At 44.9% G+C, this 16,786-nt stretch overlaps 1 protein-coding gene across 2 annotated transcripts in view; it reads right to left on the reverse strand.

Moving 5' to 3' along the window:
* LOC140726101 (uncharacterized) overlaps positions 1-16,786 on the reverse strand; it is a 129,302-nt gene that overhangs the window by 11,076 nt on the left and 101,440 nt on the right. The window contains exon 6 of one of the 2 annotated variants that reach the window (XM_073042055.1): positions 148-2,037. In XM_073042055.1, coding sequence (XP_072898156.1) covers positions 148-1,519 — 1,372 coding nt within the window. In that variant the 5' untranslated portion in view covers positions 1,520-2,037. Of the gene's footprint in view, positions 1-147; positions 2,038-16,075; positions 16,553-16,786 lie in introns of those variants that run through there. The other variant, XR_012098570.1, reaches the window with a different exon arrangement.

Genomic DNA, 16,786 nt, shown 5'->3' on the forward strand with positions numbered 1-16,786 from the left:
GACAAGGGAGTGTTCCTGTTTGAGCTGTTCTGCTGTCCTCCAGTGTATCCCAGGAAACATCCTGTGTGGATGTTGGTGACGATTTGTGGGTACAATGATCCTCTGAACCCAAGTCCTGCACTACTTGTGGGATGCTAAAATTATCACATTGGTTCTTTCCAACTGGTAAAACACTTTCCATTCCCTTTAAGTTGTTGTAGAGATTGGGATTAGTTTGATCCTCTGATACCCTTTGGTGTCCAGGGTCAGGATTTCTCTGTACTTTAGAGGCACGTTCCTTGGCTCGTTGTATTTCATGTTGACATTCATCGACCTCAATCCCACTTTCCATTGCAATGTCAGCCATTTGCTCCAGGCTCAGCAAGGGCTGGTCCCTGTCCCTCTTTAGAATTACTTGTTTGATCTGAAAACGGAGCTTTTCGGCAAGTTTGTCTGTATTTACATTTGCCCGAAGAAGATATTGTTGACGTTTTATCTTTAGATCTTTGAACAGTTTCTTCACCTGCTCAGGGGTTATGTGTTGCTGATTGATGTGGGTGTTGACTATGAGAAAGAGTTTTGCTGTTGACTGTGTGAGAGAGGTGAGGAATTCTCGTTCCTTCTCACCGATAACATCAATGAAAATAAAGAGAGCAGCAGATACTTTTGCCAGAAACCGAGCGTTTCCCTGGAAAGTTTCAGCATCGCCTCGGAGGTTAATGAATGCAGCGGCCTCTGGGAAAATATCCGTGTTACTCTTCCCAGAAGGGAGATACCAGCTGATCTCAGCCATTCCATCGGATATCCTGCGGGGCACATTCCCACATTCCATCTCAGAGTGCAGGAAGATGTTCTGCTGCAGCTGTGCCTGACTCAGGGTGAGATTGAGGATTCGGGATTTGGACACTGTGCACCTTCCCAGTCTGAGGAAGGACACCGTTGTCATGGCTGCTGTCACTATGGGCACCTCCACAACAGGGCTGCTGTCTGTAGGAGAATGTGGGCACCATGTTTTAACAATGGGCCTCATGGCCCATAGGAGAAGTGTGGCACCAGGCCCTTCTGTGGTTCCCCTCACCTTGTCCATGGGGTGACTGTGTGTGTCTGGCATCAGAAAGGGTAATGCAATCTGGCACAGAAACATCTTCAGCATCAGTTCCTGCTGGAGAAAGTGGTCAGAACAGAGGAAAATGGCAGCAATGATATCCAGAGGATTTATCCCACCATCCCCTGGTGTTGTAACTTCAAGGAAATCATTAAATTCATTATCGTCATCGTCCTTCCCGTCTGAATACTGAGCAGGTGGCCATTCACTATCCCCTGTCAGTGAATTTCCTGAGAGAATACTGAGGACAAATCTCCAAGGAAGATTTTCTGGTTGGGTTAATTTGTTGTTGTCTAGTTGATCCCGGAATACCTTCCGCACGGACATCAGTGACAGTTTGTGTGGATAATGATTCTGTAGCCCCAAATTCTTTACAATTTGTGGGGTGCTAAGTTTATCAGATTCATAATTTCCAGCTGGTGAAACTCTCGCCATTTGCTCTCAGAGTCTGAATGTACTCCTGTGTTCTGTGTTCCTCTTTCTTAAAGGGGCCTTGTTTTCCCCTGAATTTCTCAGATACACTGGTGTTTTGAAGTGGTGGGATTTTTCACCCAACCTGTGTTCTATTTCCTGGATCTGTTATATTTCCCGGATTCCTGTCCGTGATATTTCTCTGTGCCTGAACTCCCTCTTGAGCCCCCAAGTTCCTGTCCTCGTATGACTGGGCTGGTTGTTTCTGTGTCTCTGGCTGGTGAGCCTCTGTTAGGCCTTTTTGCCCTGGCAGTGTGTTTACTGTGTACAGTCAGCAGGAGGTCACCATGGGAACCTGCAAATTGGTGACTACGATTGTACCTAATCTAGTTGAGAGCACACCAGGGGAATTGTGTAGAAACCCAATTCCTTTACCTCTTGAATGATGCACTTCTTTTGGAGAGAGTGTAACAGAGTTCGTGCGAATGGTGTCCTGGATAAGGTCAGAGAATCCTTGAAATAATCTGCAGCTCGGGCAGCATCTGTGAATAAATAAAAGTCGGAATGTCAATAGAGCCTGTCCGTGCACAGAGAACAGTGACAGAGCTAGAGGTGATGTCACGATTCACAAAGTGACACCACAATTCAGCAGCCAATTGGTGAGTTGCAAAGATGGATTGTCAGCAAGTCAGGCAGCATCTATGGAGGGGAATAAACAACTAACATTTTGTGCTGAGAACCTGATGAATTCCTGGTAACTTGAATCTATCAGGAAGTGTGATAAATTTTCCTGTGAAATCAGCCTCAACTATCACCCCATGAAGTGTGCTGTCATTCTCTGTGGAAAAAAATCCTATCACTGACATCTCCCCTAAACCTTCTTCACTCACCTTAAATGGATGTCTGCTGGTATCGACCGTTGCTGCCATGGAAAGGAAGTTCTGGCTGCCAGTCTTACTATACTCTTATCCTCTTTCACTCTGAAGAGAGAAGCCCTGGCTCACTCAAATTTTCCACATTTATGGTGTCTAACTATGGCAGCATATTCTTCTGCACCCTCTCTAAACTTCCATATCCTTTTTATAATGAGGTGAACAGAACTGAACACAAAGTTCCAAGTGTGGTCTAAAGTGTTTTATAGAGCTACAATAATACCTCGCTGCTCTTGAAAGGAAGGGGCCTCCCTTCCTCCACCATCAACGTTGGACTCAACTGCATCTCTTCCATTTCATGCACGTCTGCTCACTCCACCCTGCCACTACCCTACCAGTGATAGGGTTCCCCTCATTCTCACCCCACTAGCCTCCATGTCCAGCACATAATTCTCAGTAATTTCTGCCATCTCCATGATACCACCAGCAAGCGCACCTTTCCCTCCACCTCACTTTCTGCTTTCTACAGAGATCTCTCCCTATGAGACTCCCTTGTCCACTCGTCTCTCCCCATTGATCTCCCTCCTGGCACTTACCCTTGCAAGTGGAACAAGTGCCACACCTGACCCTACACCTCCTCCCTCACTACCATTCAGGGACCCAAACTGTCCTACCAGGTGAGTCAATACTTCACCTGTGAGTCTGTTGAGATCATTTAATGTGTCTGGTGCACCTGGTGTGGTCTCCTGTATATCGGTGAGTCCTGACATAGATTGGGAGACCGCATCGCCGATGACATACACTCCAGAAAAGGCGGGATCTCCCAGTGGCCACCCATTTTAATTCAACTTCCCATCCCAATATGCCTATCCATGGCCTCCTCCACTGCCGTAATGTCAGGTTGAAAGGACACCTTATATTCTGTCTGGGTAGCCTCAAACCTGATGGCATGAACATCAATTTAGAAACATAGAAACATAGAAAACCAACAGCACAATACAGGCCCTTCGGCCCACAAAGTTATGCCAAACATGTCCCTACCTTAGAAATTACTAGGCTTACCTATAGCCCTCTATTTTTCTAAGCTCCATGTACCTATCCAAAAGTCTCTTAAAACACCCTATCATATCCACCTCCACCACTGTCGCAGGCAGCCCATTCCACGCACTCACCACTCTCTGAGTAAAAAACTTATCCCTGACATCTCCTCTGTACCTACTCCCAGCACCTTAAACCTGTGTCCTCTTGTGGCAACCATTCCAGCCCTGGGAAAAAGCCTCTGAATATCCACACGATCAAGGCCTCTCATCATGTTATACACCTCTATCAGGTCACCCCTCCTCCTCCGTCACTCCAAGGAGAAAAGGCCGAGTTCACTCAACCTATTCTCATAAGGCATGCTCCCCAGTCCAGGCAACATCTTTGTAAATCTCCTCTGCACCCTTTCTATGGCTTCCACATCCTTCTGGTAGTGAGGCGAACAGAACTGAGCACAGTACTCCAAGTGGGGTCTGACCAGGGTTCTATATAGCTGCAACATTATCTCTCAGCTCCTAAATTCAATTCCACGATTGAAGGCCAATACACCGTACGCCTTCTTAACCACAGAGTCAACCTGCGCAGATGCTTTGAGCGTCCTATGGACTCAGACCCCATGATCCTTCTGATCCTCCACACTGCCAAATGTCTTACCATTAGTGCTATATTCTGCCATCAAATTTGACCTGCCAAAATGAACCACTTCACACTTATCTGGGTTGAACTCCATCTGCCACTTCTCAGCCTAGTTTTGCATCCTATCAATGTCCTGCTGTAACCTCTGACAGCACTTTACACTATCCACAACCCTTGTGTCATCGGCAAACTAACTAACCCATCCCTCCACTTCCTCATCCAGGTCATTTATATAAATCTTGTAGAGTAGAGGTCCCAGAACAGATCCCTGAGGCACACCACTGGTCACCGACCTCCAAGCAGAATATGATCCATCTACAACCACTCTTTGCCTTCTGTGAGCAAGCCACTTCTGGATCCACAAAGCAATGTCCCCTTGGATCCCATGCCTCCTTACTTTCTCAATAAGCCTTGCATGGTGTACCTTATCAAATACCTTGCTGAAATCCATATACACTACATCTACTGCTCTATGTTCATCAATATGTTCAGTCACATCCTCAAAAAATTCAATCAGCATCGTAAGGCACGACCTGCCCTTGACAAAGCCATACAGACTATTCCTAATCAAATTATACTTCTCCAAATGTTCATAAATCCTGCCTCTCAAGATCTTCTCCATCAACTTACCAACCACTGAGGTATGACTCACTGGTCTATAATTTCCTGGGCTATCTCTACTCCCTTTCTTGAATAAAGGAACAAATTCTGCAACCCTCCAATCCTCTGGAACCTCTCCTGTCCCTATTGATGATGCAAAGTTCATCACCAGAGGCTCAGCAATCTCCTCCCTCACGTTCCACAGTAGCCTGGGGTACATCTCATCCGGTCCCAGTGACTTATCCAACTTGATGCTTTCCAAAAGCTCCAGCGCATCCTCTTTCTTAATTTCTCCATGCTCAAGCTTTTCAGTCTGCTACAAGTCATCCCTACAATCACCAAGATCCTTTTCCATAGTGAATACTGAAGTAAGCATTCATTAAGAACCTTTGCTATTTCCTTCGCTTCCATACACACTTTCCCACTGTCACACTTGATAGCTCCTATTCTTTCATGTCTTATCCTCTTGCTCTTCACATACTTGTAGAATGCCTTGGGGTTTTCCTTAATCCTGCCCGCCAAGGCCTTCTCATGGCCCCTTCTGGCTCTCCTAATTTCCTTTCTAAGCTCCTTCCTGTTAGCCTTATAATCTTCTAGATCCCTAACATTACTTAGCTCTCTGAACATTTGGTAAGTTTTTCTTTTCTTCTTGGTGAGATTTATTAAAGCCTTTGTACACCACAGTTCCTGTACCCTACTGTAACTTCCCTGTCTCATTGGAACGTACCTATGCAGAACTCCACAAAAATATCCCCTGAACATTTACTACATTTCTTCCATACTTTTCCCAGAGAACATCTGTTTCCAATTTAAGCTTCCAATTTCCTGCCTGATAGCCTCATAATTCCCCTTACTCCAATTAAATGCTTTCTAACTTGTCTGTTCCTATCTCTCTCCAATGCTATTGTAAAGGCGATAGAATTATGATCACTATCTCCAAAACTGTCATGGTCCCTTCTGGCAATCCCCCACCTTGCTATTTACCTCAGGGATTGGGCCTCAATCTCCTTGTTTAGATTCCAATTATTCCCAGGTTCCACTAACCACAAACACCTGCTTTCCAACAGAAAATGGAGGATAAAGACCCTGTGATCACAACAAGGAGCTGCCAGTTCATTGGTTGACTTCGATGTGAGTAACCTTGTTTCATGGTTCCTAGTATTGCCTGTTCTAAGTCTAGCATCGCTCCTGGATACTGATTCCACTCTCACCACGTCAATAACGCCTCCCGACTCTGCCTCCATGCCCATGTTCTTCATTTGGGTTCGTCCATTGCCACGCTCGTGTAACAGAACAAACTGATCATTATGAACCCAGTGGACACGGATCCCATACAATAGGACCTCAACATTCAGGGCTACCTACTAGTCGTCCATGACCATCTACTTAGGGAGGTCACGAAAAACTTTGGAGACTGTCCATGAATGTACAGAAGGTCAGTGAGCAGGTGGATCGAGTTTCTGCTTCCCTTTCTCCGTCCCCTCCAAGAATCCCGACTATCCAAATCGCACCACTCGGAATGGCGTCAGCTCTGGGATCAGCAACACAGTCCCCTCGAGAGCCATACGTACTCGAGCCCAAACCCCACGGTGCCGGCCTTCCTCTTTGCAATGCTCTCTGGTCTTTGAGCCACAACCACATACCTACACTTCAGATAAATCCAAGATTGCGTACATCATGGGGCTGTTACGAGGGGATGCCTTGGCCTGGGCAACTGCGATATGGGAAAACTGACCAGCGGTTTGTTCCTCCTTCCCCTCCTTTGTTGCTGAAATGAGGAAGGTCTTCGAACAACCCATTTACGGTAAGGACACCACTAAATGCTTGCTGACTCTTTGTCAGGGTTTGCGAAGCGTAGCAAGGTATCCCATCGAGTCCCGAACCTTAGCCACAGACTCAGGGTGGAATGACAAGGCCCTACAGGAGGTGTTTCGACAGGGCCTCTCAGACAAGATAAAGGATGAACTGGCAGCGAGGGACGACATGGACTGTCTGGACTGTCTGATTTCACTAGCCACTAGATTAGATAATCGACTTCAAGAGCAGCTGAGAAAAAGAACCAGTCGCCCCGTTCCTCAGGGAAGCCCCCGGTCCACTTTATCAATCCCAGCCAGCCTCCCTCCCCCAACCGCTCTCAGTGTAGCTCCTGCCCTCAGCGGCCAAAAGGGAGAGCTCACCAGTGAAAAAGGGTGTCCTGGTGAGCCGGACGACACTCCCTTCAGCCCCCCAGACTCGGATGCAGATCCCGGCTACCGCGAATTACCAATGACAGCCTCTGTCCCTATCTGCTTTGGCGAATTCCGGTGCCGAGGGCAATCTGAAGACATAGCCTCCCAGGTTGGAATACCTCGCGAGCCACTAACTACCCCCCTGGAGGCCCGGGTCCCGGATGGAAAACTGCTGGCTCAGGTGACCCACTGTAGGCCGCCCCGACCTTCATCCTATCCGGCAACCATTGGGAGGAGGTACAATTCAGTCTCATTCATTCATCTCAAGCCCCGGTAGTTCTAGGGTACCCATGGCTGACCCAACACAATCCCCACATCCACTGGTCTACTGGGAGGATAGCCAAATGGAGCCAGTCTTGCCACACCAACTGTCTGCGGTCAGCCCCATCTCCCAGGGAAGCTACCGTGACTCTGCCTGTCCTGGAACCACTCGAGTTGTCCTGAGTCCCCACCGAGTACCATGACCTGGGACCGGTATTCAGTAAACAACGGGCTCTTTCCCCACCTCCGCACCACCCATACGATTGTGCCATCGACCTTCTCCCCAGGGCCTCTCTACCCATCAGTCACCTTTTTACCCTATCCCGACCGGAGAGAGTGGCTATGGAGAAGTACATCAGCGAGTCCCTCACGGCGGGCATTATCAGACCTTCATCTTCCCCGGTAGGCGCCGGGTTCATCTTTGTAGAAAAGAAGGATGGGTCGCTTCATCCCTGTATTAATTACAGAGGCCTGAACAGTATAACAGTTAAGAATAAGTACCCTCTAGCCCTCATTAGTTCAGATTTTGAACCACTGCATGGAGCCACCATCTTCTCAAAGCTGGACCTTCGTAATGCCTACCTTCTAGTCAGGGTGAGGGAGGGGGACGAGTTGAAGATGGCCTTTAAAACACCTCTGGGCCACTTCAAATATTTGGTCATGCCATTTGGCCCCACCAATGCTCCCTCCGTTTTTCAAGCCCCCATTAATGACGTACTGAGGGACCTTATTAATCGGTTCGTATTCGTTTACCCCGATGATATCCTGATATTTTCCAGCACCTCCCAAAAACACGTTCACCATGTCCATCAAGTCCTCCAGAGACTGTGGGAAAACCAATTATTTGTGAAGGCAGAGAAATGTGAGTTCCACGTTCCTTCGGTCAGCTTCCTGGGTTATATCATTGAGAGCGGGCAGATGAGAGCAGATCCCGAGAAGATCTGGGCAGTGGAAAAATGGCCTAGGCCCACGACCTGCAAACAACTTCAATGATTCCTGGGGTTTGCAAACTTCTACTGCCAATTGATCAGAGAGTGTAATTATCAATTTACAGTGGCGTGGCGGCCCCCCTTACCCGGGGCTTACCTCACCTACTACCCCTTTCTGTTGGGACTCTGAAGCTGACACGGCATTCACCGACCTGAAGAGGCGGTTCACCACCGTCCCCATACTGGTCCATCCGGACCCAGCCTGTCAATTCATTGTCAAGGTGGATGCCTCTGACTCCAGAGTAGGAGCAGTCCTGTCCCAGCGATCAAGTTCAGACAAAAAGCTTCACCCCTGCGCCTTCTATTCTCGCCGACTGACCCCGCCGAGCGGAATTACGACGTGGGGAATCGGGAACTCCTGGCGGTCAAACTAGCATTGGAAGAATGGAGGCAGTGGCTGGAGGGGGCAGAACAAGCATTTGTGGTATGGACTGATCATAAACATGTGGGGTATATTCAGACTGTCAAACTTTTGAGCTCCCGCCAGGCCCGTTGGGCATTATTTTTTGGACAGTTCAAGTTTTCCCTCACATACCGTCCAGGGTCCAAGAACAGGAAGCCGGACGCGCTCTCCCACTAATACGACTCCAAGGAGGACACTTCCAGCCCAGGGACTGTCCTCCCACCATCCCGCGTGGTTGCCACCCTCACTTGGGAGATCGAGTCCAAAGTAAAAGAAGCCCAACGGGATGACCCTGACACCAGCAATGGACCTGGCAATCACCTACTTGTGCCCGTTTCCGTCAGGTTTCAGGTTCTCCAAAGGGGGCACACGTCTCGGTTCGCTTGCCACCCCGGGAGTGATCGGACACTAGCGCTCCTGAAAAAGCACTTTTGGTGGCCGTCCATGGAGGCAGGTACCCATTCCTATGCCTTGGCATGTTCCATCTGTGCCTGGGCCTCTCATCGGCCACCTGCAGGTTTACTTCATCCTCTACCTGTCCCTGGTCGTCCCCGGTCACACATTGCCCTAGACTTCGTCACCGGTCTACCCACTTCACATGGGAACACCACTGTACTCACCGTGGTAGACCAGTTCTCTAAGGCACTTCGTAGCCCTCCCTAAACTCCCTTCCTCTGAAGAAACCACAGATCTTCTTGTCCACCACATCTTCCGCCTCCACGGAATCCCCGCTGACATCGTCTCCAATCGAGGTCCCCAGTTCACCTCGCAGGTATGGAAGGCCTTCTGTCAAGCCTTAGGTGCATCGGTCAGCCTGTCATCCGACTTCCACCCGTGGAGGAACAGGCAGACGGAATGGGTCAACCAAGACCTGGAGGTGAGACTATGTTGTGTAACGGCAAACAACCCGTCGACCTGGAACGACCACCTCCCGTGGGTTGAGTAGGCCCACAACTCTCTGGTGAGCTCTATAATTGGAAGGTCTCCATTTGAGTGTTCCCTGGGGTACCAACCCCCACCGTTCCCCGCGCAAGAAGAGGAGATTGCAGTACCGTTGGTTCAGGACTATATCGATCGGTGCCTTAAGGTTTGGGAGGAGACTCGCACAGCCCTACTCAGATCAACAAAACGCAATAAGAAGATGGCCGACCTACAGTGGACTCCGGTGCCTGAGTACCAACCGGGGCAGATGGTGTGGCTTTCATCCAAGGACATCCCACTCAAGAACTCCCTCGCTTCCTGGTACCACTCAAGGTCGAAAGTGTTATCAATCCTGCAGCGGTCCGCCTAAAACTGCCAAGACCTATGTGTATCCACTCGACTTTTCATGTTTCCCAGTTAAAGCCAGTTTCCATCAACCCCTTGTGTCCCCCGGCTGAGACTCCCCCACCTGCCCGTATCATCAACAACCATCTGGCATACACCATCCGAAGACTACTGGATGTGCGCCGTAGGGGCAAAGGTTTCCAATACCTGGTAGATTGGGAAGGGTACGGTCCAAAAGAACGTTCCTGGGTCCCCCGCTCCTTCATCCTAGACCCTTCACTCATCCAGGACTTAAATTGGGACCATCCAGACAGGCCTGGATGATCGCCTGGAGGCTCCCATTGAGGGAGGGGTATTGTCATGGTCCCTTCTGGCAATCCCCCCCACCTTGCTATTTACCTCAGGAATTGGGCCTCAATCCCCTCATTTAGTTTCCAATCATTCCCAGGTTCCACTAACTACATACACCTGCTTTCCATCAGAAAATGCAGGATAAAAACCCTGTGATCACAACAAGGAGCTGCCAATTCGTTGGTCGAGTCCAGTGTCAGTAACCTTGTTTCGTGGTTCTTAGGACTGCCACTTCTAGGTCTAGCATCGCTCCTGGATACCAATTCCATGCTTGCTACACAATAACGCCTCCCGAATCTGCCTCCGTGCCCGTGTTCTGCACTTGGGTTCATCTACCGCCACGCTCATGTAACACAAATGCTCTCCCACTGAGAGATCTGACACCTGACCATGTTAATTTCCCAATACCAAATCAAGTACAGTCTCTCCTCTTGTAGGATTATCTACATATTGTGTCAAGAAGCCTTCCTGAACACACCTAGCAAACTCCACCCCATCTAAACTCCTTGGTCTGGGGAAATGCCAATCGATATTTGGGAATTTAAAATCTCCCATCATGACAACTCTGTTATTATTACATCTTTCCAGATTTCTCAAACTTCTGGTAATACACCCCCCCCCCCTTCACCTTTTCCCTCTCTCAGCTTTGTTCCTTACCTGTCCAACACCTCCCTCTGTTGCTCCTCCCACTTTTCTTTCTTCCATGGCCTTCTGTCCTCTTCTATCAGATTCTCCTTTCTCCAGCCCTGTACTTCTTTCACCTATCAACTTTCCAGCTCTTTACTTCACCCCTTCCCCACCTCCAGGTTTCACCTATCAGCTTGTGTTTCTCCCTCCCCTCCCCACACCTTTTAACTCTGAGTGTTCATCTTTTTTTCTGCAGACCTGCTGAAGGCTCTTGGCCTGAAATGTTAAATACTAATTTCCATGGATGCTTCCTCCAGCATTTTGTGTGTGTTGCTCGGATTTCCAACATCTGCAGATTTTCTCTTGTTTGTCACTGTTCTTGAACTCAGTTCCTGGACTTCTGAAGCCCAATACATCATACCGCCTCTTAAAAACCCTATCAGCCTGCACAGCACCTTGGAGTGATCTGTGGACATGGACCCCAAAGTCCCCCTGTTCCTCCACACTGCTAAGAAACCTGCCAATAGCCCTGTATTCTGCCTTCAAATTTGACCTTCTAAAGAGAATCACTTTGTGCTTATTGGGTGTGTGAATTCTGTCACTTTTCCACTCATTCTGTGTCCTGTCAATGTCCCAATGAACTAATAACAAACTTCTATCCTATCCCCAAATCCATGGACCTTTGTGTTACTTGCAAACATATGAATCCACCTCTCCATTTTCACATCTAAATCATTTATAAAAAGCACAAAGTCCAGAGGTCCAGAGAACAGATTTTTGTGGATGAGCTCTAATCATCAATTTCCAGACAGATCCCCCTGGATCAGCTCTACTCATCAATCTCCAGGCAGAGTGCTCTCATCTACTACCATCTCTGCCTTCTGTGGGTGAGACAATTCCAAATCTATGCTGCCAAGTGTCAGTCGATCCCATGTTCCCTGACTTTCTGAGTGAGCCAACTGATATAGAGATGCTCTGCATTGGCCGTTGTACTTTCATCAATATATTTATTCCATCAGTGAAAGCAGAGTATTGATTAAGGACCACTCCTGCCTCCTCTGTCTCCAGGCACACAATCTTCCATATTCCTAAGTGATCTGACACTCACTCTTGTCATCCTACCATTCCTCATGCACATTATAATGCCTCAATCCTACTCACCAAGGCCTTCTCATGTCTCCTTCCAGCTCTAATAAATGCTTCCTATGCACCTTCCTGACTACCTTATAATTGTGATGAGCCTTAGAACAACGAACATGGAACAATACAGCACAGGAACAGGCCGTTCGGCCCATAATGTTGTGTCAAACCAACTAAACTAGTCATCAAATGACCAACTAAACTAATCCCTTCTGTCTACATAATGTCTGCCCTGCCTGATCTTTGCTTCCTAAAGCTTAATTGTGCTTCCTTCATTTTCTTCACTAAATGTACCACATCTCTTGACAATCATGGTTCCTTTACCCTGCCATCATTCTCCTGCCTCAATGGAACCCAATGCAAGTGCTTCCCAAACAGTCTCTACATTTCTATTGCTCAATTCCCTGAGAACATCTCTTCCCACTAATGCACCCATGTTTCATCTTCCTCATACCCTCATAAGTAGCCCTCCCCCCAACTTAAATACTCTCCTGTACCATTGGCTCCTATCCTTGTTCATGACTATGCTAAAGGTCAGGAAGTTGTGGTCAGAGTCTACAAAGTTCTTGCCTGCTAATAGGTCTGTCATCTGACCAGGTTCATTCCCTAGTACTAGATCCAGTATGAAAGGTTTCATGAATGGTCTTGGCCTGAAACGTTGACTGTTTTTTCCTTTAATTATTTTGTATGTGGCCTCACCTCTAGTTGGTCTGTCTATGTATTGGGTCAACAATCCTTCCAAGACACATCTAACAAAATTCTGAACCTCTGCCATGAGGAGATGCCAGTTATAGAGTCATAGAGCATTACAGCACAGAAAGAGGCCCTTTGGCCCATTTAATCATGATGGCCTGGCCTTCTACCTAGTTCCATCTAGCCACACTAAAGCATAGCCCTTCATAGCCCTCCCCATCCATGTACTTCTTCACGGGCAACTCCTTCCACACTCGCACTATCCTCTGAGTGGAGAAGTTTTCCCCAGATTCCCATTAAACGTATTGAAGGGTCTTATTTGAGCTAGAGGACTGTAATTAGTGGAGTTCCACAGGGATCTGTGCTGGGACCTCAGCAGTTTGTAATGTACTTAAATGAATGACCTCGGTGAAAATGTAGATTAGTAGGTGCAGATGATTCCAAGATTGGTAGCGTTGTGGATAGTGTAGAAGATTAGCAAAGAATACAGCATGATATAGATCAGTTGCAGAAATGGGCTGAGAAATGGCAGATGCAGTTTAAACCAGATAAATGTGAGGCAAATGCAAAGAGACAGTACACTGTTGAGGGCAAGGTCCTTCACACTGTTGCTGAGCAGAGAGATCTTCAGATCCAAGTTTGGATCTCCTTGAAAGTAGCTACACAGGTTCATAAAGTGGTTAAGTAGGCTTATGGAATGAGTTGCTTTTATTAGTTGAGACAGAGTTCAAAAGTCCGGAGGTTTTATTGCAACTTTATAAACACTGATTAGGCCACCTCTGGAATATTTCAGACAGCTCTGGTCAGCCCACTATAGGAAGCAGGTTGAGGCTTTGGGGAGGGTGCAGAAGAGATTCACTTGGAAGTTGCATCATGAGAGGCTGGGTAAACTTGGAATGCTTTTTCTGGAGCATTGGAGGCTGTGGGGAGATCTGATAGAGGTTTACAAGAATATGAAAGGCGTAGCTAGAGTGGACAGAGAGTATCGGATTCTTGGGGTTGAACTGTCTAATTCCAGAGGGCATGCATTGAAGGTTGGAGGGGGGATAGCATTCAAGGTAATGGGAGAGGTAAGTTTTTTACTCAGAGTCATGGATACCTGGAATGCGCTATCTGGTGCGATGGTAGAGGCAAATACATTAGAGTATTTTAAGATACATTTAGCTAGGTACATAGATGTAAGTAAGATGGAGGGATATGCACATGGTGTAGGTAGGAGGGATTAGTATTTAGGAGTTTTTGATTTGCTTTGGCTGGTTCAGCACATCATTGTGGGCTGAATGGCCTCTTCTATATTCTATGTTCTATAATTTTCCACTCTAATACCTCATAATTTTGTATACCTTGATAATATCTCTGCTCATTCTCGTACAATCCAGGAATAAAGTCCTAAACTATTCAACCTTTCTTTCTTTTCAAATCTTTTTATTATCAATCCAAAATTAACAAGAGTACATCAAAGTAAACATCACTTACAATGCCTCAAAGAGAAGGAAAAAAATACATTCATATTAAAGGATTGAAAACTTTTTTCTGAACAAAAAAAAAGCCCTACTAAAGAAAAAGAAAGTGAGAGGAAAAAAAACATTGGGTGGTCAACCCTGGAGCCATGCATTATACAAAAAGCTTCTAAAAAAAAAAGATAAACATCAAACCGCCAGCAAAAAAATACAAAAGTGTACAATTAGATCGTGAAGGAAATCTCTCAATTAACTCAAATGATAATAGCAAGCAAATGAAATCTTTTCTTGAAATCAAACATAGGTTCAAAGATTCGACTTCTAATTTTCTCCAAACTAAGACATAACATCACTTGAGAGAAACACTGTGACAAAGTGGGAGCTGACACATCCTTCCACTTCAATGGAATGGCCCTCCTAGCTATCAATGTAACAAATGCAATAACATGTTGGTCAGACAAAGAGATAGAGTGGATATTTTGAGGAATTATTCCAAAAAGCACAGTTAATTTGTTAGTTTGTAAATTAATTTTTAGTGGTTTAGAAATTGTAGAAAAAACTGACTTCCAGAACTGTCCCAGTATAGAACAAGACCAAAATATATGTGTCAATGTTGCTGCCTCAGTTTTATATCTATCACAATAACTATCAACAGTAGGAAATATTTTAGACAATCTGTCCTTCATCAGATAGTAATGGTGTACAATTTTAAATTGAATCAGTGAATGACTAGCACAGGTCGAAGAATAGTTAACCAAATTCAAATTCCGCGTCCAGTCCTCCGCCACAAAAATTAAATTAAGTTCCTTTCCCAATCTTGTTTAATCTTAAATAATGGTCGCTTATCCCATTGTAATAGTAGATTATAAATTCTTCCAATAGAGCCCTTCATCAAAGGGTTCATACTCGTAATAATATCTAACAGGTCGGCATCTGATATGTAAGGAAAATTACGTAAATATTTTTGTAACAAAGATCTAATTTGAAGGTATTGTAAAAAGTGTAAGGATGAAAGAGAATATTTATCAACTAATTGTTCAAAAGACATCAGTCTATCTTCTTTAAATAAATCCAAAAAAGAATTAATGCCTTTATTCTTCCAAGGTAAAAAATTTGGATCACTCAATGAAGGCTTAATAAAGTAATTTTGATATAATAAACTAAAAAGTTTAAATTTTTTAAGGTTAAAAAAATTATGAAACTGGAGCCAAATTTGTAAAGAATGTTTAATCATAGGATATAAATTTAAATTAGTAACTTTAGCTAATTGTACAGGTAAGGCAGCTCCCAATAACAAGGTTAAGTAAAACTGTTTCACAGCTTTCAGCTCCAAGTCTACCCAAATTGGCCGATCATTCTTATCAACCCAATGTAACCAAAGGGATATACATCTCACATTAACAGCCCAGTAATACATTCTTAAATTAGGCAAAGCAAAACCTCCATCCTTTTTTAATTTTTGTATGTGATATTTAATAATTCTTGGTGTTTTATTATTCCAAATAAAAGATGAAGTAATAGAATCAATCCGATCAAAAAACTTCTTAGTCAAAAAAAAGGATATTCTGAAATAAATATAACATTTTTGGTAAAATCATCATTTTGACTGCATGTATGCAACCAGCGAGTGAAAATGTAAGTGGATTCCAGCTACTAAATAAATACTTCATAGAACCTACCAAGGGAACAAAATTAGTTTTATAAAGATCTTTATATTTTTAGTCATTGTAACACCTAAATATCTAAAGGAATCCATCACTCTGAAACAAATATTGTCATATATAGAAACAGACTCATTTAAAGGGAACAGTTCACTTTTGTGAAAATTTAATTTGTATCCAGAAAAATCTCCAAATTCATTAAATAATTTTAGCAAGGCAGGGATAGATTCCTCAGGATGAGAAATATAAACCAGTAAGTCATCAGCGTACAGAGAAATCTTATGAATGATCTCATTCACAAGAATCCCATGAATATCTTTAGCTTCACAGAGAGAGATAGCAAGGAGTTCTAATACTAAGTTAAGTAACAAAGGGCTCCATGGAGAACCTTGTCTTGTCCCCCATGAGACCTGAAAAAAAAAGGGGATCTACAGTTATTGGTAATAACAGTAGCTATAGGAGTTTTATATATCATTCTAATCCATTATTAAAATTAACACCAAAACCAAATTTCTTTAAAACACTAAATAAATATTTCCAATCAACCCAAGCAAATGCTTTTTCAGCATCCAAAGAAACAACACATTGTGGAGTATTAAAAGAAGACAAGTATATAATGTTAAATAATCTCTGAACATTTGAGAAAGAATAATGGCCATTTATAAAGCCTGGTTGATCTTTGAAAATAATTTTATCCATAATATTTTCCAACCAATTGGCCATTATCTATTCAACCTTTTCCCATAACTTGGATCCTCAAGTCCTGGCAACATCCTGTAGATTTTCTCTGTACTCTTTCAAGCTTATTGATATCTTTCCTGTAGGTCAGTGACTGGAAATGCAACAATTCTCCATATTAGACCACACCTTCATCTTATAGAACTTCAAACATATCATCCAAACATGTACTCAATGTACTCAGTTATGAGGCCAATGAGCCAAAAGCTCTCTTTACCACCCTACCTGCCTGCGACGCTACTTTCAAGGAATTAATTTTGTATACCTTTATAACAGAGGCAGTTGATTGAGAAGGGATGCACTCAGACTGATGGTTTGAGATGTGTCT

This window comes from Hemitrygon akajei, chromosome 4, assembly GCF_048418815.1.
Source record: "Hemitrygon akajei chromosome 4, sHemAka1.3, whole genome shotgun sequence".
NCBI classification, from domain to species: domain Eukaryota; kingdom Metazoa; phylum Chordata; class Chondrichthyes; order Myliobatiformes; family Dasyatidae; genus Hemitrygon; species Hemitrygon akajei.